Here is a 17,900-nt window from a genome sequence, read left to right on the forward strand (position 1 = left end):
ACATTTGAGCCTACTGTTGAAGGGGCACAACTTGACAGCTTCTTTTTTTTCCTTTTCGGTTTAGCAGGGATGAGAGAGCCAGATTAGACACAGTGAACACGCTATCAGACAGTGATGGATATCCGTCTTTCACAAGCAGCCAGAACCTGTCCACTTCTGTTCAGTCTGATGTTTAGTTTTTGCTGACTCAGTAGTCTGTCGAGGGCTGAGATGCATCAGCTTTTCTTTGAGTTGTGTTTACCGCGGCAAAGCCTTCCATCTCTCGCTCTGATGGTCACTGTCTCTCTGGCTGCTGAGCTTCCCCGAAAAACTTCCCCAACCGGAAAGTGATTTTGTGTTACAAAGCTGCAAACTGTCGGCTGTCATGTCACAGCTGTGGCATCACCGCATATTAAACAGCTTTCAGTATGGTGATTTTTAATATTTACAGCTTTTTATTCATCTGTTTTGAGATGGAAACAGAAAATTTAGTTCATGTATATGTCACTGTACGACATGGTAGTATTCTGATGGATTCTGTGTGGTTGAAAGTTTGGAAGAGATTTCTCAAAATCTTTGATAAAAGCAAATGACATTTAAATGCAAATGATATTTATCCCTTAGGTGGTATATTTTCCTCCTCATCTAATTGCATAGTGCTCACCATATAAATGTCAAAGGTTTTTGAAATCAAATCACAGCATGGAATTTTCTGTGGTGTTCCTCAAGGTCTTGGTGTCTCAATGTGGAATTTTGAGACAGATTTTCAACATTTTTATCAATTCACAAATGCTATAAATTTAGCACCAAATAAAAAAAAAAAGGTATTAAATATCACTTATGAGCCAAATGAAGAATTTATATATTCCATCATAATGTTCTACATTCTACAATGTAATTTAGCAGATGCTTTTATCCAAAGCCATACATCTTAAATTAATGTTCAGGTTATCAGCTTTTAACTGGTGTACACCAATTATATGTGACATCTATTGTTGACCTGCTGTCTCCCCCTAAATATCACCAGAAAAAAAGACCAAATTGGGTCTACGGTTGGTTTCTAAGCGCGCTTTCACAACCCAAAGTTTAGTCCATTTTAATCAAACTCTGGTTGTTAAATCCTTGTTACGGTATGTTTGGTTGCTTGTGAACGCTCCAATGGTACAGAGAGGATCTCTTTCTGTTTCAATTGCACTGACTAAACGTAATCTGAACAGAATCCGACCCAATTAAAGGAATTTAACCAAAATACAGTGGATTGTGGGTTACTTGCACGGTGAGATGTACACCGATAATATTAAAAAGATGAAATTTGTGTCCTTCTGTTTTACTCTGCAGGCTAACACTGAGCTAAAGCTAATTTGTCCTTGCAGAATTATCAACATATTGCTTGAAACAACTTAATATTTGTCTTGGTGGTAGAAACAGATGGTGGTAGGAGCATCAAGACTCTCCTTCTCTGATTCTACAGCTTCTGATCGCAGCACATCGTCCACGGAAATAATGGATCAACACTTTGTTGACGCCCCGGAGCCTCAACAGGAGCTCCTTCTGACTGAATCCATGTATCATTGGTTCTTTCCATTTTCAATTGGCAATCAAAAATCTAATATTGAAAAATTGACTGTTTTTTATTTTAAGACAAAAAACTGAAAAATAAAAAGCTTGTTTTTTCATATTTCAATATTAGGCTCAGTACAAATTTTTTTTCTCGTTTTTTGTCTTATAATAAAAAACAAATAACAAAATAACCAGTCAATTTTTAATTATTTGATTTTTTGATTGCCAATTGAAAATGGAAAGAACCAATGATACACAGATTTGACCGTTTCTCTCCATATTAGTTTGGGAACACCAGAGCAGATTACGGCCGCTAGAATCAAACCTACTTGTTTGCGCTCAGTTCTATGTTGCTTTGTTTATTTCTGTGTTTACATTTTTCACCTCCAACTTTTCAACCAACAACAAATTATAGTTTGAGTAGATTTCAGCCCCTCCACCTTTGCACACGCCCCTCTGCAAATCTTTTTTTTAATTTTAAATTTAGTCCGCTTACATTTCTGCACTGTGAAATAAACCAGACTAAAAACAAACTAACCAAATGTATCAATTTCACTCTGATTCAGATGAACCAAACAGACTTGGGTTGTGAAAGCGCCCTAAAGTTAATAGTAATCTTGACAGATATGCAACATCAAGAATAACATATTATTAATATTATAATAATATCCATCCATATTATATTATCTATCCATATTATTAATAATATCCATCTGTGGTGGTGCTTAACCCAACATGTCATAACCTTCTTCATGTCTTGAGATTGTTGTCGGTCCTAAAACCGTACTGTGGCCAACAACTGGACTGGGGCATGCCATGGTGAATTGTGGGATACATTTAGCTCTGTACTCTGCTGAAAAGACAAGTTTACTACACACTTACAGTAACTCTGATTGGCGGTAGTGAAAGTGTGCAAGTGTAGGTTTTAGGACAGACCCCCATGACTTTAACAGACCAGTTCTTACAACTGTGTCCTGCATTCAAAGTGGAACCAAGTGAAACAACACATTTTGAATAACGTGAGGAAAGCCTCCTTTTACTTGCTTACTTGTGCCAAGTGTTGAAGTAAATACATTTCAATTTTATTTCAATATTATGTGTCACCTCTTTGAAAAAAAATCTTGGAAAAAAGTGAAACTACATGAAAAAGAGGTGACATTTTCCACCCAAATGACATTATTTCCACCCACTAACAGCATGTTAAAACCTAAACAATGACTTTTTAAGGTTTTTGTTAAAGTTTCAAAGCTGCTTTCATGCTCTAAACCTTGAACTGGTGGCTGTGAAAGTAACTTTAAAGCTCAAAGCATGCATGGAATATCACTTTGTGGCTTTTCTTTCTTCTTCTTTTTACCACTCAGCCTTAAAGAAGCTTCATCTATTCAGCTTTCAGGTGCATTCTGGAGACTCGCAGTAATATCCGTTATATACCTATAGCATAACAGCATTATTGAGTGGGAGAATGACTGGAAGGGAAATGACATCTCGTCATCTGGCGTGAGTCAAATGGCTTTGAAGCCTGTCTTGAGGATATGACTAAAGACTTGGCTCCATCTGCTGGTTCCAAGCTAATAGCCTGCATGACTAAATCTGATCTGATTTGATTAGCTGCTCCGTCTGACACTTTAAGTCTCAAAAAGTAAAAGTGCTCAATGCACAGAGAGAGAATGACAGGAGGTAATAGTACGAAGGGGGGAAACTCAATCTTCAGTGGCTATGTTTGCATGCACAAAGTCACTCTGCTGTATTTCAGGTTAAAGGACAATACTGGTGTCATTTAGTGTTGCAGCCCATTTGCTGTGCACACTTAATAGCTGTCTGTGATTAGATATTCATTCTTTCACTAATTGTAAAGCGGGGGATTAAATGAACTGTAACTTCTGGATGATCACCAACAGTGGTGGGGGAAACAAAATACATTTACTCGAGTATTTATACTTCTACTGTTAAGAGGGACATATTATATTTTTAACTGCATTGTTAACTAAAACAGTAGGCTAACTGCATTTTGAGCACTGCTACTGTTACTAATTTTAAGGAGCTGTATCTGACATTCAGAACATTAATATAGCAGCTAACAAATATGAAGTAGCCTCCTCCCTTTGTGTGTGTTGTAATCTGTGTTGCTGCAGCCAGTCTGTCTATGCATGTTGGTGCATGTTGGTGCACCTGAGTCCCTCCCTGGGTTGCTCTAACTGTTGGTTTCTCCCTTCATGTTCATGTCCTGCTGGCACCTTGCCGCCACCCTGCGCCTCCTGCTCAGGGTTGGGCTCCTGCAGGAGGCCGACGCTCATGCAGAGGATGCTTGAAGCGTGAGCTAAACATCAAGCTAACTACACTGTAAAAAATGTCTGTAGATTTTACAGTGAAAAACTGCTAAACCACGACAGTAAAAGGCTGTAAAATGATAAATGGGTAAATTCAGTTTCAGTAACAATGAAACACCGTAAATGTATATATCAGCCAAAACAGGATTTTTTTTAAGTTTTGTTTTTTGAAAAATACATCACTCCATTTGGGGGGGAGGAACTGATTTCATTGTTTCTGGTGCTCAGGTGGGACGTTTATGATTGCTGTATTATTCCTGTTAATGTCATATCATCTAGTGATTCTTCTAAGTTAACATTTCTGTGCCCACATGGATCCTTTAACCTTCATGTGAAGCAGTTTTCATCACCACAGGAGCAACTAAGTCAGTATGTGTTCAGAAATAAATATAATGAAATACAGATTGCAGCATTGCCTAAAACTTTTGCTTGTTTATCAGTGTAAAATACACTGTAATAATATAATAATATTTAATGTAATATATATACAAGCCACCACTGTAATTTCTGCAATTATCTTTTGTAAAAAAAAAACTTTTTCTCACTGTTAAATGTACTAAACACCATATCTCTAACAAAATATACTGTAATATTTAATAGATAAAAACATTATGTGGCTTTTATAAAGTATTTTCTTGTCAATTCTATGGCAAAACAGTGTTTCTTTTGATGGAAAAGCCTTTTTTTTATACAGTAAAAAATGGAATAAAATGGCAATCTTAAACGTGAAAAAAACAGTGCCAATATCTTTTTACCGTAATATTTTAAAAAGTTGCACCCTATTTATTACGGTAAAGTTCTGGCAACCACAGCTGCCGTTTTTTTACCGTAAAAACAACAGGGTTTTTTTAATAGTGTACTGTTAGCTCTGTTGGTCTGACCAAACGTTGGTAGTGTGCAATACAGAGCGGCAGCACTAAGCTAACCATTAGGAGCTCTATTGCCATTTTTATCTTGTAACTGGCAGTGTTAGCTACCGCTGCGCCATCAGGTCTGTCTAGCTGTTTGCTCGTCACATCAGAGGCAATAATTATGTGCTGCCATTTCTGGCCTAGGCTCTGAATGTCAATACTGCAATCCCAGCCAATAATTATTAGGTATTTTGTGTATAGTACCTCAGAAATACCAGTCACATGCTACTTAGATATTTTTCTTCTGTAATATTCCCTTGTAATGGAGTATTTTTAGGATCAAATGAGTCTTTTGCAGACCACAGCTTATGTGAAATACTGTAACATGGCTAGCTGCAGTCTTGATCTGTAATGATTTGTATTTGTAGCTATTTTTTAAGGAGATATAAGGTGAATCCAGCTGTCCAGAGGTGGCATGCAGCTACCACTACACCTGAAATATGCTTTTTTATTATTTCTTAGCCAAGATTTCAATTTCAGTTTGAAAAAGAGCTGTCTGTGACTGCTGAAAAGTTTTTGCCTTCACTGTGACACTTCTTACACCCTTCAGATTTTCTCTTTCAATCGAAAAAGCTGAAATATTGATATGAAAACACTCATCTCAGCCACTATGAAATAATGATGAAACACAAAACTTTGACCCAGCCAACCTGGGGCTTCACATTAAGTCTAAGTGATAATCTGGCTCCTGTCATTTTCAACTCTGTGGAAGCAGATTTTCGTACTGCAACAGTGATAACGGGCAGCAAATAGTTTCCTGTGAAGGGAGGAAAACAAGTCCTGCTATTTCCAGCTACAGTAACTGTGTGTGTGCAAACACCAGCAGGAATAATAGGACGGAGATGGGCAACATAAACCACTGGCACAAACTTAATAAGACACCAATCTATCCTTTAAGCCCTTTTATGTGCACGTTTGATACCTTGTGATTGAGTTTCTGTTGCCATGAATAAAACAATGAGCAGATTATTTCTGTCCACACACAGAATGTGTTTTGCTGCCAGCGCCTCTCTCCCTCTCAGACTCTGGTATAAAATATAGACACAATGATCCTGGGACTAACAGTGACAGAACATTTTCTTTAGATCAGATATTTTAGATTATATATATACAAGTTATTTTAGATTTTAGATTATATATATAAATATGAAATATATTTGTATTTTTTAGACATTGAAGACCAGGTGTTTTGCATGTTTTAATCCATTTACTAAACGTCCATTTGAAGAATCCATTTGGTTTTCATCCATTTATAATGAGATGAAACTCTATTAGCAGTCTACATAACAATAATAACAACATGTAAAACAATGCATGTACCACTTTTAAAAACACTCACAAAGTGCTTCATTATAAAAGCACAGAAAAAAATAAAAAAAAATATTGAAAGTAAATAAAACAATTAATATTTCACTCAAAAGATATTTTTAAAGTGTATTTTTTGGCATAATAATATGCTTTAATAGGAAACATTATTATTTTTTGACCTTTTACTTTTTCATCTTTTTTTCCCCACTCTTGTTTGTTTCTGCTTACACTCAATTGAATTTGAGAGTTTTCTGTATTCAAGAGGCTGCATATTCATGAAGCTGTATTGTGTCATGTCCTTAATGCTGATGTTTTATTTCTATAAACAAACTAATGAATAAAATGCAGCAGAGAATTTTTAATCGATCTGCCCTTATGCTGCATTAGCACACAATAATGAAGTAATTCTGACAAACATTAATGCAGATTTTTTCCAATTATATTTCAAGAGTCGGTAACACTTTACAATAACCATCTAAGTTATGTTTGTAGGCGTTTAATAAACCAAATATTAACCATTTACAAAGTACTACAATTAAGCCTACATATTGAATCTTTATAAATGTTTTACAACCATTTTCTTGGAATTTCTTGGATTTTCTTTGGAAATCATTAACAAATGCTTAAAATAGTGTTTAATGTTATGAGAGCAACTACAAACCGTTAATAATAGTCCATTAATAAACATTATTAATTAGAATTGAATTGTTTGTTAATGGTAAAGTAACTATTAACTTACATTAATATACTATCTATTTACCATTTTTAAATGATGATTTAACATTAATAAACTATCTATTTACCATTTTTAAATGATGATTTAACATTAATAAACTATCTATTTACCATTTATAAATGATGATTTAACATCAATAAACTATCTATTTACCATTTATAAATGATGATTTAACATTAATAAACTATCTACTTACCATTTATAAATGATGATTTAACATTAATAAACTATCTATTTACCATTTTTAAATGATGATTTAACATTAATAAACTATCTATTTACCATTTATAAATGATGATTTAACATTAATAAACTATCTATTTACCATTTATAAATGATGATTTAACATTAATAAACTATCTATTTACCGTTTATAAATGATGGTTATTGTAAAGTGTCTCCTAATAGATTTTCGTTCCATTGCAAAAATGAATGGAGACCAATGGCTGCCTGGAATTCCATGCATTTATTTGTAAAAAGTATGTAGCTTGAGGACAGAGTGGTCGGGCCCTGTGAGGCGTAGAGCTCAGAGATCACATTGAACAGAGTGAGATGTTTCTGTGTTTTGATGCATCCTAAATGCTGCAGCCAGTGTCTTTGCTTCAGCCATGTTTGTGTCACATACCTCAACAGGGGGAAGTGGTGCAATAAACGTTCCTCCTGCCACTGGACTCAAACCGGCAGCCCTCCAGTCTCCGCCCCAGTACGAGAAGGGGGAGGAAGAGGAGAAGGCAGCAGGCGAGTGGGGCAGGGTGAAGGATAGGGAGGGGGAGAGAGGCAGCGAGCGTGGCAACGGGGGCGTGCCGGGCCCTTTCTTGGAGCCCTTTTGCTGCTGCGACTGCTGCTGGCAGAAGGCGAGGGAGGGGGAGACGGCCAGGGAGAGGGGGTACGGGTGAGGCGGGGTGCCGCTGGCCCGGCGGCCACAGGTGTGTGGCGGGCCCAGGGCGGGAGGAGGGAGGAGGGACAGCGAGAGGGACGGAGGCAGCGAGCGAGGCCGGGGACAGGGGGGGTTACTCACGGATTGTCGGAAGGGTTGAATTGGGGCAGTGGGAGGGACCTCCATGCTGGGCTGCTTCCCAGTGGCTATGCTCTTCCGCCGGGCGCGATGATCTAAGAGACGGGGAAGAAGAAGAAGTCGACAGGTAAGATATAACATGTGTATAACACATGTCAGGGGGAAGGAAAACATTAGGGATGTCCCGATCCGATCACGTGATTGGAAATTGTGCAATAAAAGCTTGTGTAAATAAAAAAAAGCATTCTCACTGTGCTTACAGGAGTCTTTCTTTGTACTTTAATGTGCCCCTCTGATTAAACACTGCCCCCTCCTTGGCCCCCACAGTAAGATTGGTCCACTTTATATATATTCAGCATGATACCGTTCTACTGCATGCTGCATGTCAACAAGTGAAGCAGAAGGTCACACGCTCCAACCTAGTTGGCGCTAATGCACCATAAAGTTGGTGCCGCCGCCATTACAAGAAGAAGAAGAAGAGAAGAAGAAAAAAAACAACTACACGGCAGCAGTTTAAACCGACACGCCAGTATGTCTGCAGCCTGGAAGTATTTTGAAGTGAACGAAAATAACACTGCGATTGCAAACTGTGAGGTATGTAAACTGGGAATTTTTATTTGTAATTATTACTTGATTGTTCAAGCTACCTCAAAGAAGTGCTCAAAGAATGTGTGTTAAATGATAAAATAAAAAAGGCACATCCTGGATCTGTTTCTTCGCTCTTCTTCATTTTTTTAATGAAGAAGAAGAAGAAGAAGAAGAAGAAGAAGATTACTTTATTAATCCCACAATGGGGAAATTCAACCTCTGCATTTAATCCATGCTTTTTACACACAAGTGAACACACCATGCAAGGAGCAGTGGGCACCACATTACATTACATTCGAACCGGTGACTCTCCAGTTACAAGCCCGATTCCTAACCTCTAGGCCACAGACTGCCCAATGTATTATAATGTATTATAGAATTATCGGATTGGGACTTGGTATCGGCAGATACTCAAAATCAAATGACTCGGACTCAGACTCGGGGGCAAAAAAACCTGATCGGGACATCTCTAGAAAACATCCAAAGGTAGAATGAGGACTGAAGCAGAGACACAGGCAGAGAGAGAGGATGTGGAGAGAGAGAGACAGGGCCATTGTGCAAATAAACAGCTACGGGGATGGTGTTATTGACAGTCTGCCTGAAGGAATGAAAGAGGGCAGGAAAGAATATGAGAGCTAGATAGAGGTTAAAGGTGAGCGAGGCAGAAATAAAACCATGCTGGGTCACACCCATCCACCGGCTCTGCACATAAACTCAAATACACCTCCGTCTGTGGAGGGGGAGGAGGTGGACAGAGTGGGCGAGAGACTATCGGAGACATAGATTTTCTGTCTGGACGTCAGATGAGGCGGATGTTAACAGTCTGCATGTTGAGTCGAGGCGAGAGGGGAGGGACTGCGAGATGCACGGAGAGAGAGGAGCTAGCATTAAACAAACAAAGCACTTATTGACTTCCGTCAGTGAGTCGCTGCCTAATGCACTGAATTGGTCAGGAAGGGAATAAACTCCTGTCCTCTGCTTGATGGATGATGGAGACAGTATAAATGTACAGTCAGAGAACACAGGGAACAAAACACAGGAGGCCTGGTTGACCTGGCAGGCCTGTTTAACCGCTGCAGCACCAACAAATTACATCAAAACCCAGAGGGACTGTTGAATGCCTGGGTTTTGGCCACGTCTTCCACCTCCCCGTCCCTCTTGTCCTTCCACCGAGTATCAAAAAAGTCAATAACACATCGTCAACTGTAGGTCTGTCTGCACCACTGTCCTCAATGGAAACTCATATACATGCACTGTACGAAAGTGACTTTTGAGACAGCCAGTATTTCTTTAAAGAAGTCCAGAAATGGCCCACACTGCAAAAAAGGTGTGTCTAAAAACAGATAAAAATACTAAATCTAAGGGAAATGATCTTGCTGCATGCACGGATAATTTCACTTGACAAGATTTCTTAAATTAAGATTATTAAATCTAGAAATAAGCATGTTGAACGCTTAAAATAAGAAATTAACTCTTTAAACAAGATAAATGATGTAACACTTCTAAATTTAAGTTGTTTTTTTTTATCTTGGTAAGAAACAAATAATTGTCAGTGCACTCTGCTTGGGCCAGTTCATCGATGCTTGCAGCTTTAATTTATCTTATTTTAAGCATTCAACATGCTTATTTCTAGATTTAATAATCTTAATTTAAGAAATCTTGTCAAGTGAAATTATCTGTCCATGCAGCAAGATCATTTCCCTCAGATTTAGTGTTTTTATCTTGTTTTTAGACACACCTTTTTGCAGCACACAAATGGTTTCACAGAGCAGAATTACAACTCTGACTGCATGCCTATAAATCAATAAATGCTTTGGCCAAAAAATGCATCTCTGACTTTCCTTTTAGGGGCCGCATATGCCATAATTAATTCTTAGGTATTTTTTTGCACTGATGTACGAATAGGTATTTTTTTTATGTATGTGAGACACAAAACTGTAAATGTCAAAGCAAATAGTCTTCATTGTCATTATATAGTTCACTATACAACGAAATTGAAAGTACCACTGCATAAGGTGCATAATTATGACAATCAAAACAACACAAGTAAAAACATTAAAAAATACCGAGCTAAACAAGGACAAAACAAGAACAAGGACATGTGATGTAATAAATAAGTATAAAAATAAATAAATGACAACTGAGAATGCTATAATTTATAGATGAGGTAGACGTGAGAGAGAAGAAGGAATTGTGGCTTATATGGCCATTATATTGATGCATCCAAGACAGAGTTATTGACATTTCTTGCCTTTCTTTATTATTATTATTATTATAATTATTTTTCAACATTTTGCCAAAGACACAAACAGGAAATGTGGGCGGAGAGGGAAAGAGGGACATGCAACAAAAGTCCCTGTGCAGAATCAAACCAGAGATGCTGCCGTTATGTGCTATGCATCATAACCGCCGGACTACCAGATGTCCATATTTTCATCAAACATCTAGCTCGTATTGTCCACTGTAACACCCTGGTGATGAATGAAGTTACATAGAAACACAAACCTGCAATCAAGTTTGCGAAACCTGCAATCAAATCTCATTCAGACACTTTCAATAAAAAAAAAATTTTACCCATAAGAACCCAGACCTATTTATCCTTGAACGAAAATTATGGGGGATATACCACAGACCAAGTGAACATTTCTGATGTTGTTTTTTTAAAATACTACCCCTAAATGTCAAAGATCTGCGATGTGACATATATGTCACATTGGGTGTTTATGGTATTTATTTTTTATGATATTTCTTATTTTAATATAAATAAACTCAACACCTTTTCTGCTTACAGAAACACAAATTTGCCTTTTTCTCTGCATCTCCACAACATATATTTAAATTGTGACATTAATAGTGCAATAGTGTAACAACAAATTATTTTTCAGATTTGGTTTTAAGTAACAAAATAATAATAAATCAATAATAAATAAAAACAAATAACAAACCCTAATAGGGTTAAATGCAATAAAGGACACCCAATGGATTAGAATTGTTAAATGGGTTTAAACTACTTTTTTAGATTTCTGTTTCCAGTCACACCCAGGGTGTTAAGTATGTGTCGCTTTGGGATTTAATGAGTTAAGGTGAAGCATAAAGCTGAATATGGGAGATTCTAGAAGATTTAAAGTGTTTGTTACACCCATGTCACCGTGGGTTCTTATGGGTTAAATTCACCTTCATAGCTAAATGACGTTGAATGAGATAGGAGGAGGGGATATAAATATAAGAATGTCTGGACCAAACTTCATGTAAAAACACTTGTTCAGATATTTCACTTCAAACCAGCAGTATAAAATGTATGCAGCGAGAGGAAAGTTCACTCTTTAACATTCATCGTCTCTGAACCGACGCTGTCTGTACGAGACCTCGTGCCAATCCATCTGGCAGATTTCACTGGATACGTGAAACTTGTGACCTGCTGATGAATGTAGATGAAAAAGCAGGAGGCACACCAAAGTCATCCTCTGGGGATCATGAATGTCTGTACAGAATTTCATGGCAAGCAATCCAACAGATATTCAGACTGACAGTGCCATCTCTGGAGCCGTGCAGCAGAGACAAACACGTTTCTGCTGTTTGACTAGAATATGTAAAGTTATGAGAAGTCAACAGCATGTTGCACAAAGCAATCCTTTGTCTAATAACTCCAGGGTGACCATCATTTATTATCATCATTTCATCATCTCCACAGCAGCTCCACACCCCTTTACATTTCTGCACATCCTGTCTTTGTTTCATGTTTACCTCGTCCTTTTTTACCTTTTTTGTTGCATGACCCTATTAAAGAAGAATCTACAGCATGTTAACCCTCATTTAAAGTAGAAGTCAGTTGCATTTTTAGGGCCTGTTTACACGGCAACACTCTGGGGTGAAAACGACAAAATATTTGATCAGATGTGTCGTTTGTTCAGACGCGGCGGCGTTTTTGGGGCTTAAAAAGGCAAAAAAAATTAAACCTCCCTCCAGAGTGGAAATCTTAGGCTACGTTTACATGATTATGGTCTGAACAGAAGACGTAAAAGTGGCGTCACATGTTCACTTTTTATTCCGCATTTAGACGAGTGTTTTCAGGAGGAAATCTGCTGCATACAGTGAGGCTAAAGTGTGTGAATTGGATTGGGTATCATGCCAGGCGGCATCACTTAAAGCCATAAGAGCATCTTTGGGCATGTGGAAGTTTTCACGCCACGCATTTACATCAGCTACTCCTTCCACAAAGTTCTCCACCATCCACTAGATCTCCCAGGTCTCGTCCAAAGCCGTCTGGCTCGCCTCCGATCAATTGGTGCATCCAAAATGTGATAGAGGTAATTACAGATCCTTCTCTGTTCACTAATACTATCTGTACATATCCTGTACATTTGGTGGAAAGACTCCTGTAGGTTTATTAGAGCTGCCAGAGCAGCTTGAAGGTCCCACGCATGGTAATAATCCCACGTTTCTTTATTTCCCTGTACTGGAGCATGTATGTGACGTAAACGCGCACGTGACGTGAGCAGATCTGAGCAGAGTTTTGTGTCTTGGCAGTGTAGACGGACACGCTATGGAGGAGCGGATTACAGTTTTACACTCTGGAGGGTGGTTTCACATTTTTGCATTTTTAAGCCCCAAAAACCCCGTCACCATCTAAACGAAAGGCACTTCCCATATTATTGTCATTTTTACCTGCAAGCGTCCTCGTGTGAACGGGGCCTTAACAACGATCCACCGTTGCATTTCCTCTAAAGGGTTAAAAACTCAAAAGTGTCTCTGATCAGCTCACGCTGGCTCTACTCGCGTTTACCTAACATCCACGTGCAGTCCAGGCAAATGACAACAACATGTTGAACTATTTCCATCAGTCAGATATTCAAGTTGCCCTAGCAGCTCTGAGAACTATCCGGGAGTCATTTAAGCTGTTAAGCAGAATTATCACAGACAATATAACAGAATAATGAAGGCGCATTTATTACCTAGGGCAATTTTTTCTATTTCTATTTCTATTCTATTTTGCGTTACTAGGAGTAGAAGTATGAGAGAAGAGTGAGAAAAGAGAGAAGTGTCTACGCATGTGTGAGCTCTTGGTGGTGTTGTGTGGTGGTGCTTCACAGTATCACCTAGCCTTGTTGCAAAAAAGGTGTGTCTAAAAACAAGATAAAAACACTAAATCTGAGGGAAATTATCTTTCTGCATTGACAGATAATTTCACTTGACAATATGTCTTAAATTAAGATTATTAAATCTAGAAATAAGCATGTTGAACGCTTAAAATAAGAAATTAACTCCTAAAACAAGATAAATTAAAGCTGCAAGCAGCGATGAACTGGCCCGAGCAGAGTGCACTGTAAATTATTTGTTTCTTACCAAGATAAAAAAAAAAACTTTAGATTTAAAAGTGTTTGATAATTTATCTTGTTTTAAGAGTTAATTTCTTATTTTAAGCGTTCAACATGCTTATTTCTAGATTTAACAATCTTAATTTAAGAAATCTTGTCAAGTGAAATTATCTGTCCATGCAGCAAGATAATATGCCTCAGATTTATGTTTTTATCTGGTTTTTAGACACACCTTTTTTGCAGTGCATCTGGCGTGCATACAGTGATTTTCTCCTAAAGACGCTTGTCTAAATGCAGGAAAAAAAAAACTGTGAGAACGCATTTCCTGTCCAGATCGTCTCCATCTAAACACAGCCTTAATTCTTGTCTATCTTTCCAGCATTGTAGCCTCTCTCACCCCGACACTTCATGCCGTCTTTCTCTTCTTTTCCTTTGCTCTCTCTCTCCCTCTCTCAGCCTCTTCTGACACACTAATATTCAGACACACACACACACACACACCTCTCTTCTCCCACGCAGCTATTTTACATAATTCAAATAGTGCATTTATCCCTCTACCTCTCTCCAGCCCCTGATCTCTCTCTCTCTCTCTCTCTCTCTCTCTCTCTCTCTCTCTCTCTCTCTCTCTCCCTCCCTCTCATTTTTGTCCTCCTCCTTGCACCCTCTCCTTTTTATCAAACCGTCCTCTTGTTCACTCCCCCTTCAGATATGTGTGGCACCTCGAACCCTCCATCTTCTCCACATTACCTTCATCTGTACTTCTCTTTTATCCTCTTCGCCCCTCTCCTTTTCACTCTCTTTCATTTACCTGTCCAAATGGCAATCTTTTCACTGCAATCCTGCCTGTCTCTCTGTCTGCAATCCTAACATTTTCTCCAACCCACGCAAGAAAAAGATGACCACGAAGGTGCTTGTCGCCCGGCCGAGACATCAAACTCTGCCAGTGTGTGTTTGCCCAAACCCACAGCTCCAAAACTATGTAATCACACTGTGGATGAGTGACTGGTGGAGGAGTCTCCTAAATTAAATCTGAAAGAGAAGGGTTCGTGCATGAAAAGGTTGCTGTCAAATCTCAAGGAGAAGTGGGAAAAAAATCAACATTTAGCTCCATTAAAAGGTGTCAAAAATGCTTTTGACAGCTGATTATAATTCTATGAAAAGCAACTTAACTCTAATCTCCTCAAAATTGCGTTTTGTGATAAGGTTTCATAATGCCAAACTTTTTTTATTTGAAAAACTTAAACCCATGCTTGCAGGAAGATTGACACAAAATTAAACCATGAAAGGAAAAAAAAATATTTTTTTTTGTACCTGGTACATTTTCAAGAAGTTATTGATTGGTTAATTCCTCCAGGAATCCTTCTTCAGTTCAGAGATGCTGAATGAGTTTTGGGTCATGAACTTTGGAAGCTCCTTCCAAGTATTTATCCATCACTCGCTCACAGTATCACTCACACTCTCTTAGGTGTTTGTTTCTCTGCAAGACTTGTTAATTAACAGCAATTATCACGGGGGCTGCCCTGTTCGGCTGGAGGTCGTGCCATCATTATGTATGCGTCATAACTGCAGCCTTCTCAATTAAAAGGCTTCAGAACAATGATATCAAGATCCACTTTGGAATATATTGTTTCCCAAACTAATTAGTTTCTCCTGGAGGAGAAGATTGTGCCAAGCAGAGAATGGTGATTTAGGACTCAATTGGCATCAGTCTTCAGGCCAAAAAACAAAAGTTTGGGCGGTGTGTTTAGCTGCAGACAGTGAGATCAGAAAAACAAGCAGTCTGTGAGATAGTGTACCATCACAACCCTTCAGGGGCTGGGACTGGGTCCTTTTAGTGCCAATTTGAAGTCAGAAGTTTCATAGAGAGCATGTGTTTTATTACATCCTCCAGTGGAGGGTTTCATTGGGGTCATAATTTCAGCTGGAAACCAACCAAGTCTTTGTCTGCTGTAGGTAGCTGCAGCTGCTGGAGAAAATGTTTAATATGAAATATACTCGTCTAATAGAACCCGACCGATATATTAGCTGTCTGATTTGCACTGATAAAAAAGTATTTTCTTGTCAATTATATGGCGGAACAGCGTTTCTTTTGATGGAAAAACGTTTTATTTATACAGTAAAAAATTGAATAAATTGGCAATCTTAAATGTGAAATCAACAGTTCCAATATCTTTTTAACGTAATATTAAAAAAGTTTTACCGTATTTACAGTAAAGTTCTGGAAACCACAGCTGCCAGTTTTTTACCGTAAGAACATCATAGAACCCGACCGATATATTAGTTGACCGATTTGCACTGATAAAAAAACCACGTTTTTACGCAATATATAATTCAGAAAATGACACTTGAGGTAATTTAGAACTGGTGTAAGCTATTTATTTTATTTTTATTTATTCATTATTTAAATGGTCAGGAATTAAATGACACTGAACATACAGTACTGATGTTTAATTAGCGGTTTATTTTATTTTATTTTAATTTTTAATTAATTTATCTTTTCTGGAATTGGTGGACAATGTTGATATGTTTTATTACAAGGTATAAAAGTGTTAAAATTCTTTAATAAAGTAATTTGTTTAATAAATCAGCCTTCTGAGCACCTTTGAAGAGGCATATTTGTGCAAAATTCGTGCACATTCCACTTAAAACAGGTCGATTTTTATTCCATCCTACTACAGTTAAAAAAAAAATTGAATTGAATTTATTTATTTATTTTTGTTTAAAGTGTAAATACTTTTTATATTTCTACTTGCTTACATTGTAGATTATTGCTGCTGTTTACTATTTTTTTACTTGTTTATTTGCTAATACTCTTCTTATATTTGTAGATTATACTGCTGTTTACCATTTATTGTTATTTTGCAATCTACTTTGCTCCTGTAACTCTGGAAATTTCCCCATTGTTAGACTAACAAAGGAAATGTTAATCTTAAATATATCAGCCTCCATATTAGTTATCAGTTAATTTTTTCCCCTCTAAAAATTTATATTAGTCAGGCTCTATTTTCTATGATTTAAAGTTCATACTTTGTGATATGATTACTTTCTCCTAAATGCTGAGTTTACAAGCTGTTTTAGCGGTTTAGTGAGGGGTGGCTGGTCTGCAGGTGCTTTGGACTGTAGTGTTCTCTGGTGGGTGTGCAAAATATATTTCCCATAATCATAATAATGTTGAGTATTTATAGAAAGAATACAAAATATTCAGCCTAAACTGGAGGCTGTGGTGCTGCGATAAACAGATTAATGAATTTGATGTCTGTGTGGAAAACAAAGTTCCAGAATGTTGTTAAAGTATCAAGTGATGTGTAATCAGCACAACAGAACTCTATCATCATCACTAGTGTCTTACTAAGCACAGAGACACTTGCAGCTGTTTGCGTTCACATTATATTTCATTGAGAAATTGCTGAGCAAGAATCCCCGGCGCCATGTAAGCACTTACTTTCTTAATCTCCGAAGAGACTCTGAAGCGATGTTGGGATTTTAATGCAGTTTGACCTCCAGAACAGGATATTTCCAGACTTTCCCCAGTGAGAACACACTGTCTGCTTTTATTCACATTCCTCTGTATTTACCCACATCTGAACAGGGCATACTAATCCTTCCTCCTGCCACAGAGGGCAGATTACTGCTGAGTTACAGAATATAAATCATGACTATAATTTAAAGACACAAAGGTCGGCAACATAATGCTTTACAGAGCACAGCGTGCAGCAGTGCTGCAGCAGTGTGAAAGGTTAAATGCTCCTTTATGCATTGAAGCATCCTGCGATAATGCTGCCAGCTATTATTTACATATCGTGCAATACAAATGTGCATGTTTAATTAAAACCTGATGCAACAAGTGGCAGTGACGACATCCTGAGCTGTGATAATCCATCACTAACCAAATATCGTATCGTAAACGTAAGCACAGTAATAATGAAAATAGAATATTAATGCTCCTGAACCTATACAGTAAGGGGGGAATCCATTATGCACTTTGAGACATAAAGTCAAAATGTTGAGAATAAAATCAACTTTTTGAGGTCGGTAAAGTAGACCGAGCTATGACCTGATTTTCCTCAATACATCTAATATATGTCTAAAAAAATACATAAAATATTTTTTTTCCGGATAGTTGTGGTAGCTACTGCTAAGAACAGCTCTTTTATGCCATGC

At 37.7% G+C, this 17,900-nt stretch overlaps 1 protein-coding gene across 8 annotated transcripts in view; it reads right to left on the minus strand.

Moving 5' to 3' along the window:
* syngap1b (synaptic Ras GTPase activating protein 1b) overlaps window positions 1-17,900 on the minus strand; it is a 224,429-nt gene that overhangs the window by 65,707 nt on the left and 140,822 nt on the right. For all 8 annotated transcript variants that reach the window (XM_059339401.1, XM_059339399.1, XM_059339398.1 and 5 more), the window contains one exon: window positions 7,840-7,931. In XM_059339401.1, coding sequence (XP_059195384.1) covers window positions 7,840-7,931 — 92 coding nt within the window. The remainder of the gene's footprint in view (window positions 1-7,839; window positions 7,932-17,900) is intronic.

Source organism: Centropristis striata, chromosome 8 (genome assembly GCF_030273125.1).
Source record: "Centropristis striata isolate RG_2023a ecotype Rhode Island chromosome 8, C.striata_1.0, whole genome shotgun sequence".
Classification (NCBI taxonomy): Eukaryota; Metazoa; Chordata; class Actinopteri; order Perciformes; family Serranidae; genus Centropristis; species Centropristis striata.